At 38.6% G+C, this 12,405-nt stretch overlaps 1 protein-coding gene across 1 annotated transcript in view; it reads left to right on the top strand.

Annotated features, from left to right (window-relative positions):
• SPATA16 (spermatogenesis associated 16) overlaps nt 1–12,405 on the top strand; it is an 81,908-nt gene that overhangs the window by 6,277 nt on the left and 63,226 nt on the right. The window contains exon 2 of the mRNA XM_074878172.1: nt 8,297–8,442. Within this exon, the coding sequence (XP_074734273.1) occupies nt 8,297–8,442 (146 nt within the window). The remainder of the gene's footprint in view (nt 1–8,296; nt 8,443–12,405) is intronic.

The following is a 12,405-nucleotide window of genomic DNA, read 5'->3' as shown; positions in this document are numbered from 1 at the left end:
TTTTCTCCATACTTGGTAAATGTTAAGCAGTACATTTGATTAAAAATAATAGTCACCTACCACTTGTCACTTACAATCAAAAGCCTCATTGACCTAAACACATGCAACTCACGTTTTACAGTCACTGAAAAATGAAGACAAGGTCCATGTAGAAGATTCCTCAGTAGGTAACACAAGGAAAAGAAAAAAAATAAGAGGAAAAAAGAGAAAAAAAAAAAAATGAAGACTTGAGACAGCCTTGGAGGAGGCAGTAGCCCATCTTGAAAGACGTGGGCTCAGACTTCTGCTCAACAGTCCACATCATGCATGGCTTAGGGCATGTCGCTGCTGACTGGATCCATAAAGGGCTTCTCTGAAAGCTGGACAGCTAAAAATCTTTAGGTCCTTGAACCCCACAGCTCCCCGCATATAGCATAGCCATTGCGATACGCAAGACAGATAAACACAAAGGTGTGACGCTACCTCACCTCTCTCAATGTAAAACAGTGCCTTAGAGCCCGCCTCAAAGTGGAGTTTCTTTTATGTTCAGGCCCTAAGAAATTGGAGGTATTTATCCTCCCAGCTGCCATCTGCTCCTGGAAGGTATCACACTGGAACAGGGAGGGCAGAGCAATTCGTGTTTAATTTGTGGCTTTGGGCACTTTCAGGCTAGAGTCAGCACAGCACAAGAATGCAATGGACAATCAGCTTAATTTATGGCAAGAAAATTAGGCAAGTTAGGAGAAGGTTCAAACACCAAAAGCAGCTAATGCAGGCAAGCAGCAGTCACAGAAGGTGTGCTGTTAAAGTATTTTCTATCCAAAATGTCTTTAAATCATACTGCTGCATACCAACATAGACTCTGAAGAGGAGAGAGAGATGCAGGCTGAAGTGGGCACTGAATTGGAAAGTGTTCATGGACTGATTTGAGAGTAACTTTATCCATGAGGACAGTTTAGAGAAAATGTGTTATTAAAGTACTTTATTTCCATTTAGAGATTCACACAGGCATACACAGACAGTAGGTGGTGACAGCTGCTACCAGAACCATTTGTTATCTTACTCTTGTTCAGCTTTTGACAGTGTAAAATGAATATAAATGCTGAAAAGCTTTACAGAGGTGAACCAAACAATAAAAAGTAGTGGGGAATGAATTCTGGTTAGGTTACTTTAGGGAAGAGCTTTATTTCTGTTTATTCCTGAGGCATGGATATGTGCTGTGTTTCTAATGCTGACAATACTGCTGAAGGGATTCTTGGTGGAGTTTACCAAATCCACACCATCCTGAGGTGAGGAGAGAGGAGAGAGCTGGCCTTGCAGCTACCTGTAATGTCATATCCAGAAAATGAAAATAAGGCTTCAGCAAATTATTGCTTTTCCCTAATAATCCTGTCCCTCAAAATGAAGTGAACCTTTCACATAGTTTGCCTTAATAAAAGTGCTGGTGGGATATCTCTGGTGTTTGGACTTAGCACTAGCAAATCTCTTGGCATCAAAGGGATTAAATTAGTTGGCCTGAAATTATATTGCTTTTTCCAAGCAATCATGACAGCTCTCAAAATCTTGCTACAATATAGTCACATCACACCAGCTGACAGTTCCCTCCAAAAAAACATTCATTTTGGCCAGCTCCTCCTGTGAACACTATCAACAGACTGATGCTCCTGCTTCAAAGTCCAATAGGCATTTTGAACTACAATCCTATCAAGAGGAGGTACTGGTAGCGGTTTTGACTTTTGTCTGATTGTTTGGTTTTCACATGGAATATTTACACCATCCTTGGTTTGGTTTGATCTTGGATGGTCTCACAGTGGAGGACTGACAAATTTTGTATTACAAAGGCAATCTATAAAGATTTCAGTATGTTGTACAGAATATAAAAGTTCCTTGGAAACTATTGTAGTATATTGATTCCACAATATATGTTTCATTGGAGAGCTCTGGGGTGGTTGTTTTTTTTTTGCTACTGTGACTACTCCTCTCACCCTGGCAGTACTGATAACGGGAACACTCCATAAAATAGGGATTGGTAATGAGAGGCACAGATTTATAGTGCAGCACACAATTTAAGCTGAAGTCAAACAGATGATATTTTTCTAAAACCTTTGTTCCTGATTTAATACTTCCAAAGCAATTATTTACAATATGAGAAAGACCCCTAAGTTTGCACTGGGGGGAGGTAAAGCCTTTATCTGAAGTTGGGCCAATAAACAGGAATGACTTAGGCTTAGGAGTGCTGCAGGGAACATCGTTAGCTTCTGTGGGAGGGAAAGATTCACGTCAAGTTTATTTTTATAAAGCAGCATCCACCTAGAAATGAGCACAAACTAAAATGCTATATCCTCTGAATTTGGTGGGCACTTGAAATCTCATTTTTGCAGTGAGGTCTCCAAAAAAGGCCAAAACATTGACAGATATGCAAGGCCTTTCAGCCTTTGGGGAGCATAAAATTTAGGTTTGAACTTCTCTAACATTCTGCCCCACCTGATCACCAAATCCCTTCCACGTACCTCTGGTTCCTGCAAAAAGGCTGGTTGTAGCCAAAGAAGGAATTTAAGCCAAGACATAGATAGGCCTTAAGATAAACCCAATGGAAATATGGGGAGAGCAGGCTGAATCCCACCCCACCAGACCCCACCGTGAGGGCAATCAGGCTGGTAAGCTCATCTGGTAAAGTCAATACTCACCAGATCCATGTTTTTCTAACAGTGGTTTTCTGAATATAAATAGGGATCATTTGTCATAACAGCATATCTGAGGTATATTTGGTTCTCAGCCAGTACTATGTAACCAATAATATGCCCAAGATAGCAAATGTGTCCTGCACACATATTACTGTTACAGAATCCAGTGCTAACTCTGCACAGCACAGCTAATATGACAAAAATATCATACGTACATATTATTTGAATTACCCATCACAGAGCACATTTCAGGAAGCCTTGTAAATTTAGTTCTTCTTACCTGACACCTGTATTCATATTTAGTAGTGAATTATATATTTCCAATATGTTTTCTAGCAAGTTATTTACACAAATCTCATTAACAATAAAGACAGGGGTTTTATATACAATTCCTGCTCTGCTGACTGAAATTGCATACCAAGATGTCAGTATGACTTTGAATAGAAGCTGGAAAGTTATGCTGCATGAAATCATATCATTGAGAGAAAATCCTCTCTCTTTTTATTCTCCATACTGACTTTTTTTTTTCTCTCTACTGAGACAAAACCGCTGTTAACTGGTTCTTTGTTATGCTGGTTTCCTGCCGTATTTTTGATAGTGCCTAATAGTTGCAAGGACTGGATTACAGTGCAATATACAAAAAGCAGTTTGTTTTCAGCCCTGTGTGAGGCTTCCTATCAGGTTTTGAAAGTTATTTTCAGAAGTAGCCTTCCTTAGCAGACATTTTCTGGGATGCAGTTGGTGTTCAACTTGCCAGGTGCCTGATGTGCAATGCAGTGACGTTACCAGGCTGATTACTTGGATGGCTCTGAAGTGAAGGCATCTGGCTAGGACTGTTGGCTAGTCAGAAGAAAAGTCAGTAGTTAAATATTTCTTGCCTTTTCAGGTTTGTCCCTCTGATTAGCCACTCTAAAAATCTCTCTAGGGAAAACCACAAAGTTATCTTTAAAAGAAGAGGCATGATTAAAACATTTCTCTGCTAACAAAAAAAAAATTAAAAAAAATAAAAAAAAAATCCAAAGCAAAGCAATCGGCTCCAGCAAGGCTAGCAGGTTATTGCTCAATTCAAACTAACTCCTAACCCTTTCAGTCTGGCAGAGGCATCAGTGATCTCATGGAAATTGCCAAAGAATTTTGTTGCCACACAACATTTGACCAAACTTACTTGTTTTCCCAAGCTAAATTTGCTATCAAATATGTATCATATCCACACACTTAGATGGATATCTATTGGGCATCTTTTTCTTTAAGGTGAACCATATTCCTGAATTCAACATACACCAAACCTATCCTAGTGATTAGTAAACTCTTACCATTGCCAGTTTCTTACACTTGAACCTTTCACTTTGTTTTCAGTGAAAACAGTTCTAACACATCAACACACAGATCACCAGGGCTCTAATTTTCTTCTTCCAGCTACACATATGCTAACTAGAAAGCTACATTAATGATCAGCTTTTCCACTGGTCTTCTACCAAAGCCGTAGTGGGTATGGGGGGATCTTTTCCTCTTTTTCTTATTAGCTAATGCCTGGGAGGTCTTTACTCATAAAATTTCCTTGCTTGCTACTGACAAAATTAAAGCCTTAATACCACCACAAGATCTATGCTAAGTTCACAGTGTCACAGACTTGTTCTGTGACCTTTGACAAAGTACTTTATCACAAGCATTTATATGACTGTGGTTTCAGCAATATATTTATAGGATCCTACACATTGCAAGTGAAACCTCCTTTATCAGTGAAAGTATAACATAATTAGTGTCAGTTCACCACTAGTACAAAAATTGCAGGTAACGTTTTCATTCCTTACATTACGTTTATATACTTGGTGACTCATTGAATGGGATAATTCAGCATTCTTCTAAAGGATGCGTGTATGCAAAACCTGCACGATGGCCTCCAGTTGTAACAAGGGCCCCTATGAGAATATAAATATTCTTTGGCAGAAATTTTTTAATTAAATATTATTTCCAGAAAAATATTCCTATCTACTGATAGAGGTACTCTCAGGTAAGCTAATTCTGAAAATTAGATTTGCTAGCTATGGTAAAGGACATAAAATTATACCTTGCAGGTTTTTAACCCCAGATTGGCTGTAAAGCTTCAAATGTTTCAGTTGTTTCCTTCAATTTCATAGCCACTATAACCTTTTAAGATAGTGGCAATATTTCTGCAGACCAACAGCTCAAAGTAAGGCGTACCCTCAAATTTCCCAGTTTGGAATTAAAATAAAATTCTGTAACATAGCTCTGGAAAAAGAAACCCTCAATGGTACAAAATGTAACTGCCTCTCCAAGCCCACATCTATATTTGTATGTCCTTGTGACAAGACCTTAAGGTATTCAGAGGAGTGAGATGGAGCTGCTTTTACCTTTTACTTAAAGCATTCCAAAAACACCAACAGCCCTTTTGATCTTCAAAGGTAGTGTTATTGGACTGCAGACTACAGCATGATAAAGAAAACTCAGTTCTGCTGGGTGAAACAAGAAAATTGCAAACAAATCTCCTCCCTGCTCATTATGTCTGTGCATGGTACAGCCTTTCTTCTTCACTTGCTCTCAGTCCAGCAGGGTTTCCCAAAGTTACAACAATCTGTATCTACAGAGGCTCCTTTGGATCCCTAGGAAATTTTCTTTTTCCTCTTCCCCTCTGAAAGTCAGAGTGAGACTTTCCACAGCTCTCCTCCACATCCTCACCTGTGCTGCAAAATCCCAGCTCACTATCTCCTTCCTTCCTACCTCCTCCCCTGGGAACTTCCCCAGTTGAGCTTTCTCAGATGCTTTCTGCCACTGTCTTTGCCTCACCCCCCAGAAATGATCCGTCAGACTCAATATTCAGTGGCAGACAGGACAATGCAAGGAAACAGTCCTTCTCCTGCTGCACAGCCAAATCCTTTTATCAGAAAGGACAGCAAAATACAATAAAGGGTGAAGAACCACACACAAAAGGTATGATCTCCATTAGAGCTTGGAAAATGGATGATGTGCTTTTCAGGGTGCACTGAGGTGCTTTGCCCAACAGAAACTTTTTCCAGTGGTGTCTATGTTGCTACCAAAGAAGTCCCTTATACCAGAGAGTACATTTAATTGTGCACCTCACTAATACCAGACACTAGGACTATTTTGTATATTCATAACTCTTCTTCTTAGTACAGAAGGAGCCATTTCTGTAAAATTAAGTTGAAACTTTGGTGCATGTCACTGTTGTTTGTATAGAATTACTGTGGAGGGGTCTATCTCAAATGCATTGATCCACTGCAGAGATGCTACACCAAAATCAGGAGAGTTTGGGACCTATAAAGTATACAACCTAGATGGTCACGTACACAGGCACTGTTATTCTGACATATTATTCAGATTCTGTGAGATTAAAGATTGAGCTATTACTCATTTCTTTGACCTCTTACATTGAGATGTCTTAGAGAAGACCTGGCAGAACCCAATCTTCACTGTATTTAAACATATTTTCTGAATCCTTATCTGTTCAGATGTGGTTTACAGAGACTCATGTCTTGGTTTTTGTCAAAGATAACTGCGAGGTTACACAGGTCTAAACATAACTCTTCATACAAGCCATAAGACTGGAGGAAACTGAATTGCAGCACTTTATACTAAAGGGATCCCTAAATGATTCTTTTCTTCTCCCAATCATTCAAGAACTTGAAAGTCCAGGGAGTAACCTCAAATCTCTCATTCCCATAAATTTAACAGAGGTCACAGCATGGCCAATTCAGCTCAAAAGTGTTATTACAGAAAAACTTGATGATACTTTTATGTTCACTGATGTGAACATAATTCTCTGGGTCTTTTAGTTACATATAGCATGTCTTATCCAGAGAGACACTTCAACAGATATATACGGTACCATGAGCAAAGTTAAAAGTGATGAATTTTCTGATTTATAACTTCTACTGATAACAAGATGATAGAAAATCTTAAATGTATGGGTGTTATTATATACACTGTGTAACTTTGCTCAGCAGAGAAGAGATGTGAAAGAAAAATTATTTATCACACCCAAGCTAGGGGGACACTTCCTTGAATGACCCTTGTTGCCTGTAAAAATTGAGCTGATCTCTAACCAATGCACAGAAATCTTAAAGACAGGGTTAGCTTTGTAGGTGCTAAGTGTGGATGTGGTCTATAATCCTTCTTGCTTTTAAGGATCACACACAGGAAGAAAATGATGCATAGACAGAAGAGCTTTTTTTCTTGACAGATTTAAGCTTCTAAAGAGATCTCAAACTGCTGAGTTGACATTGCACCTCCTAAAGATCAACCACAGAATTTTAACTATGTAGGCAAAAGAAACTAGTTATTCTAACTAAACTTATTAGTGATGAGAAGTTGGACAAACAGGCTAGATCCTCCTCCTTCCATTTCAAAGCTTTGGTGACTGGCAAAACTGGACTTAAGTGAGGGTCCCTTCGTTATACCCCATTTAAAATAGAGGCTACATTCATCCACATTAGGCTGCAGTTGCATATCAGTTCTGTAAGGGTCCTCAGCACTAGTCTCAGTGTGATCCAAGAATTTAAGCACACAGCCTAGATAAATATTAATTAGTTAACCTTTATTAGAAATCTACTTTTAAAGCTAATTCACAGTGAAGCCACTTAGATGAAGTCATTGCACACTAAACAATCTTATTAGGGATGTTTATCCAAGCAAAGGACATTCAATTGCATTGTCATGAGTAGCACTATATGGTTATTGTCCTTAAAGACAAGGCTCTAGACTAAATCTGTTTGTTTACAGCTGAATTTTCTTAAGAACTAAAAGCTAATTTTTACTACTTTTCAGTGTTACAGAATCAGGTTGCCTGTAGATTAATAAAACAAAGGTTTGAGGACTGAAGGTGGTCCTGCCTAGTGCTGCATATCTGCCAGAGCTGAGGACTCTCTGAAACTTTAAGGAGTTGTGGGTTATCTAATTCTAATGATGCACATTATTAAATAGAACATTATTTAATGAGAAAGCCACTGGCTGTGATGAACAGCAGGTGATTTATCTATCAGGAAAAGAGTATTTTTTAAGCAGAAAATATGATGTTTCTCTCTGATAAATTCTATACAACTCAGAAAGATGAGAAAGATGGCTGATCTCATCCTTTTTACTTTCTGTAGCAGTTTTCTGGAAGGACAAATGCTCCCATTAAATGAGGGAGAGAGTTTCTGGTTTCCTTGCCTTGTATCACCCTCTTTCTTACCCATAGGACAAAGGCAGCAGAGCCTAAGGCAGAGTTCACCATTGGCTTACTGAAATAAGTAAATAGTTGTGTTTGAGACTCCTCCTTCGACCTCGATCTGAAGACAGCCATGGATTTGGGGAGCCTGAAGTTGAGCCTTTATTTTTAGAAAATGGGGAAAAATATAGTTTCTTTCCTAAAAGTGCTTTTTAGTTTTTAGCTTATTACCTGCTTTCTTGACTATCCCTTCCAGGAAGATGACACTGCATTTTATATTATGTTCAACATGTATTTGTGCTGATTTTTGTAGTGCTAACTTTAACTAAATTCAGGGTGTATTTTACTTAGAAGTCAGTTTTCTCTATTTATCAGTTACAAAAAGCATTTGTCCCTAACAAAAGGTGTATTATAATATTAGTAAATAATGTTTTTGTTTCTTGTACAGATTTGCAGTAAAGGTGCTGCTACGGACAATCCCCTTAAGTCATCTCCAGAAGATATTTCCAGTATTGCCAGTTTTATTGAGACAAAGCTTGTAACCTGCTACTTAAAACTGAAGAAGCCTGATGATGCTCTGAATCATTCACACAGGTAAAAATAAATATTGATTAGATACACTGCTGAGATTGAAATCAAAAATTAAACAAAGACTATGAATAAATCTTGTGCAGGAAGAATCAGTCTAATAATAAGAAAAGAGGAATCTATAAAATACAACTTACACATGGTACTGATGTTTAGATTGGACTAATTCTCAACATTTGAGACATTAAGCCACAATAGCCATGTATACACCTACTGCTTTGATAATGCAGTAGGTAAGGATATTGCAGGTGAGTCACGTACACAGTTCAGGTCACCCTTAAGATTGAAACTAGACGAATATAAACATGCTCAGCCTTATATGACAGCAATGATATTACGAGCTCTTGATCTTTTTCAAGCCAGATTAAGTCAGGGAAGATTTAAAATTATTTTCATTACATAATTCCTCATGGGCTCACCTGTGATCCACATCAAAGACCAGCACCACCAGCAATGCATAAAGAACCCAGAAACAAAACTTGCACATGGTGGAAATGAAATTTCCATTAGTTTCAGATGAGTTGGGATTTTGCTGGGGTTTTTTGGATTTTGTGTTGCCTTTAAACATAGTTTCTGTTAAGCACATGCATGTTCTGCCAGCAACACTTCATCATTGAAGTCTCCGTTTGTTTTTTCCCTTGTATGAGATGTATTAAGATGGACACTGCAATTAGTGCAGGGTGGGGATTTTTTCATACAAACATCTCAGATGAATATAACTTCAAAAGAGTAGTTACAACACAAGAGAAGGCACATGCTTATGCCTAATGCACAAGAGACAGTGGTGAAGAATAATGTGTTGGTATAGAAATGTGGCACTGTCATGGCAGCAGGTTCTTTTAGCTATATGCAACGCCACAGGAAGTGTGAGGATCCTGACTTAATGATGAGGTCTTCATCTCCCATCCCCACTCATCCCCACCCTTTTCCTAAGCTTTTTGTGTCTATAAAGCTATGCCTACCTGGAGCCTACACACATTGTGGGGGTGCATCCTTCAGACTCATTCCAAGTACCCTTCTGGGTTGACAGCCTGAATGCCCATGAGTGGTTAGAGAACATTAGGTGCACTCCAAGTGCACATCTAGCAGGGACACAACCTGTATTCCCTCAGGTGGAGTATTCTGTTAGGGGAGCCAAAGCACAGGAAGTGGGGAGGACTGTGAGACTCCTGTTAACAAAAACCAAACAACCCAACAATAACAAAAATCAAAAAAAGTACTCCTCATGCAAACTGAAAAACAACCACATTTTTTCATGGCTTCTCAAAGACAATGTTAGAAAAGAAAAAATATATACAAAGTTTGACTGGATTCCCAACTTTTGTAAAAATGGTAATGATCACTCTCATTATAACTGTGATGTCCAAGAACACTAAAATAAGGAAGCTATTTGGACAGTATAAATATAACTAGAACAGGAAATACGTTTCTTTACCTCCTTTAAATTATTTTGATTTCAAAATAGTAAGCTGTATTGACCCCAGTGTTACAGAAACTAAAGCCTCTTCAGACATGCTTTGATTTCAGTTATCTTAAAACAGAAACCACAACTACAGAAACCCATGACCTACAGAGAAAATACACGCAGTCAGATTGAGATCACTGGAAAACTGAAGGAGGGAAAAAGTCTTCACTTTTCTTTCTTACATATAACTATTTGTTCTTAACTCCTTTAGTTATATAGCACAAAGAAAAGTGGCAATCAGTAATGCCTATTTTCAATATAATTCATTGAATAGGAATAAATCTACTGACCATAGTTGTCACATTGTAAAATGCAGGAACTGATACAATAGTATACCACTATAAAATATTCTGAGACATAATTATCATAAAGACAAAACTTGAAATATAATCAATAGGTATATTTTTCAAAAAGAAGAAATAAATTACTGTGACTTCTCCTTCTAAAAATAGCTTACTGTCATCAGTTAACTAATGCATACAGAATTTTGATTCCCATTGAGTTTTTATGTCATCACCACATTGTAATGGTTTGCTGGTAATCCTTTGGCATTAATCATGAATCCAAATTAAAATATTCATTTCTGCATTTATTTGCATTTACTGAACTATTCTTTCTTTAATTTCATGTAAATTTCACAGCTCCTGCATTCATTTCTGAAGCCTTATTAGCCAAAAATCAGCTTTAATAATCTCACACATAGTTGTATCAAATATATAGAAGTGAGTTTTGCTAGGAAGAAATCTTACAAAATATCACAACTAGAGAAACAGAGAAAATAGAGAAAAATTCCAGCAGCTCAGTTTTAAAGTTTTCAAGAACAGGCATCTGCAGAGGAATAGCTTTTGCATTCTTAAGAAATGAAAGGGAGTACCATTTATATCATCAACTTTAGACGCTGTATGAGAAGCCAATTCTGGGTCCTCCTGAAAAGTGGAAATTGTATTCTTTGGTTTCTTAATATCAAAATTTAAGGCTTCCTTTAGCATCACGGGCACAATTGAAGACACTGGCTGGGTACTGATCATTTGTCAGGCTGATACAAAAGATTTACCCTTTGTGATCAAACACTATTAAAACCACTTCTCATCTGTCACAGCTCTGAACAAACATGCCATGGATTGACCTCACCAAGCAACATCTGCAGTAACCTACTTGACCACCACTTTTCATCTTAAGATAGCCATCAAAATAATTCCTAACTTGCAGCCTGAAACTATAAAATGAATCACACAATACTTACATGCCCTGTGGTCCTTTTGGCCCAGGCATTATGGCATACCAGGGTTTAATGATCTTAATAACCCCATATGGCTTGCTGAGAAATTAGATTTTCCCTTTGGTTGCAGAAGGCAATTTTCAATTACAGCAGATGGCAAAACAGTGAAGGTCTGAGAAGTCAAGAACTGACTAAGAAACCTCAGATTAGTACTTAGGCCTTATGTTGCTCAGCCTAATAATGTCAGTGGTTGAATTTTTGCCCCAAATGAAAACAATCTTGAAGCAGAGCATAGCATTTCAGCAGAGCAGTCCCCCAATTATGCCTGTTCTTCAGAGGGCCAGGCCCAACAGAGAAATCCATAAAGCTGCAGTCACATGTGGAAAAACAGCCCACAGTGCATCACGTACACAGCTCAGCAACTGTTAAGATTCAATTTTGTTTGAAATTGGAGAGAATGATGCTGAACTCCATGACAATTGAAGATGGAGGATCCTTCAAAACACGATGTACTCAACTTTCTTGATGAGACTTTATGTCCCCTTACAGTTCCTTTGTTTATTTTGCTTTTTTCCTCCAAGCAAGCTAAAATAAATCTGCATTGACACCATGTGACTTGATGTTTGCACACGGGGAGAATAATACAGAACCTAGAAATATTATAAGTTAGAAATATGCTTTTTGCCACTGCACTTACACTTTCTCAGCTACTATGGTCCTCACAGCACACAAGATTTGAAGAATGACAGACACATGGCTTGATCCAGTTGCCTAAACACAGACTGCTGTTTGTAGGGAACCTGTACATGGATCAAGTACTAGAAAACGTGGAAGAGGTTAATGTCACCTACCTGGCAAGTGACAAAAACCATTCTGTTTCATTTCTGCCTACTTTTGATCACTCCCTTCCCAGCTGTAGTATGGCTGCTGGTGCCATAGGACTCCTCTGGAAATAAGCTCCTCAGCAGGGGAACGAGGCTGCCCATCATAGGTGAAAAGTCACACCTCTTCCCAGTGGGATTGCCATCAGACCCCAGGAAACCCGCAGCTGGGGGTGGGAGGTGCAGTGGGAAGTGCCATCTGGAAGGATGTTTGTGACCCGCCTCCTCCTAGAGCATTCCTGGGCTTCGCTCCCTGCCCTCCTTCCCTCAAGCTGGAAATTGTGGACGTAAAGAGCCGAGGGGAGGAAGAGGAATGAGACATTGTGGCATGTTTCTTTAACATTATCTCTAAGTAATGCCTGAAAAATGTGTTAATGATAATGAGGACTGCTGTACAGAGCTAT

This window comes from Strix uralensis, chromosome 9 (assembly GCF_047716275.1).
Source record: "Strix uralensis isolate ZFMK-TIS-50842 chromosome 9, bStrUra1, whole genome shotgun sequence".
NCBI lineage: Eukaryota > Metazoa > Chordata > Aves > Strigiformes > Strigidae > Strix > Strix uralensis.
The sequence above is the reverse complement of the archived record's forward strand: the minus strand, read 5'-3'. Positions and strand labels throughout refer to the sequence as shown.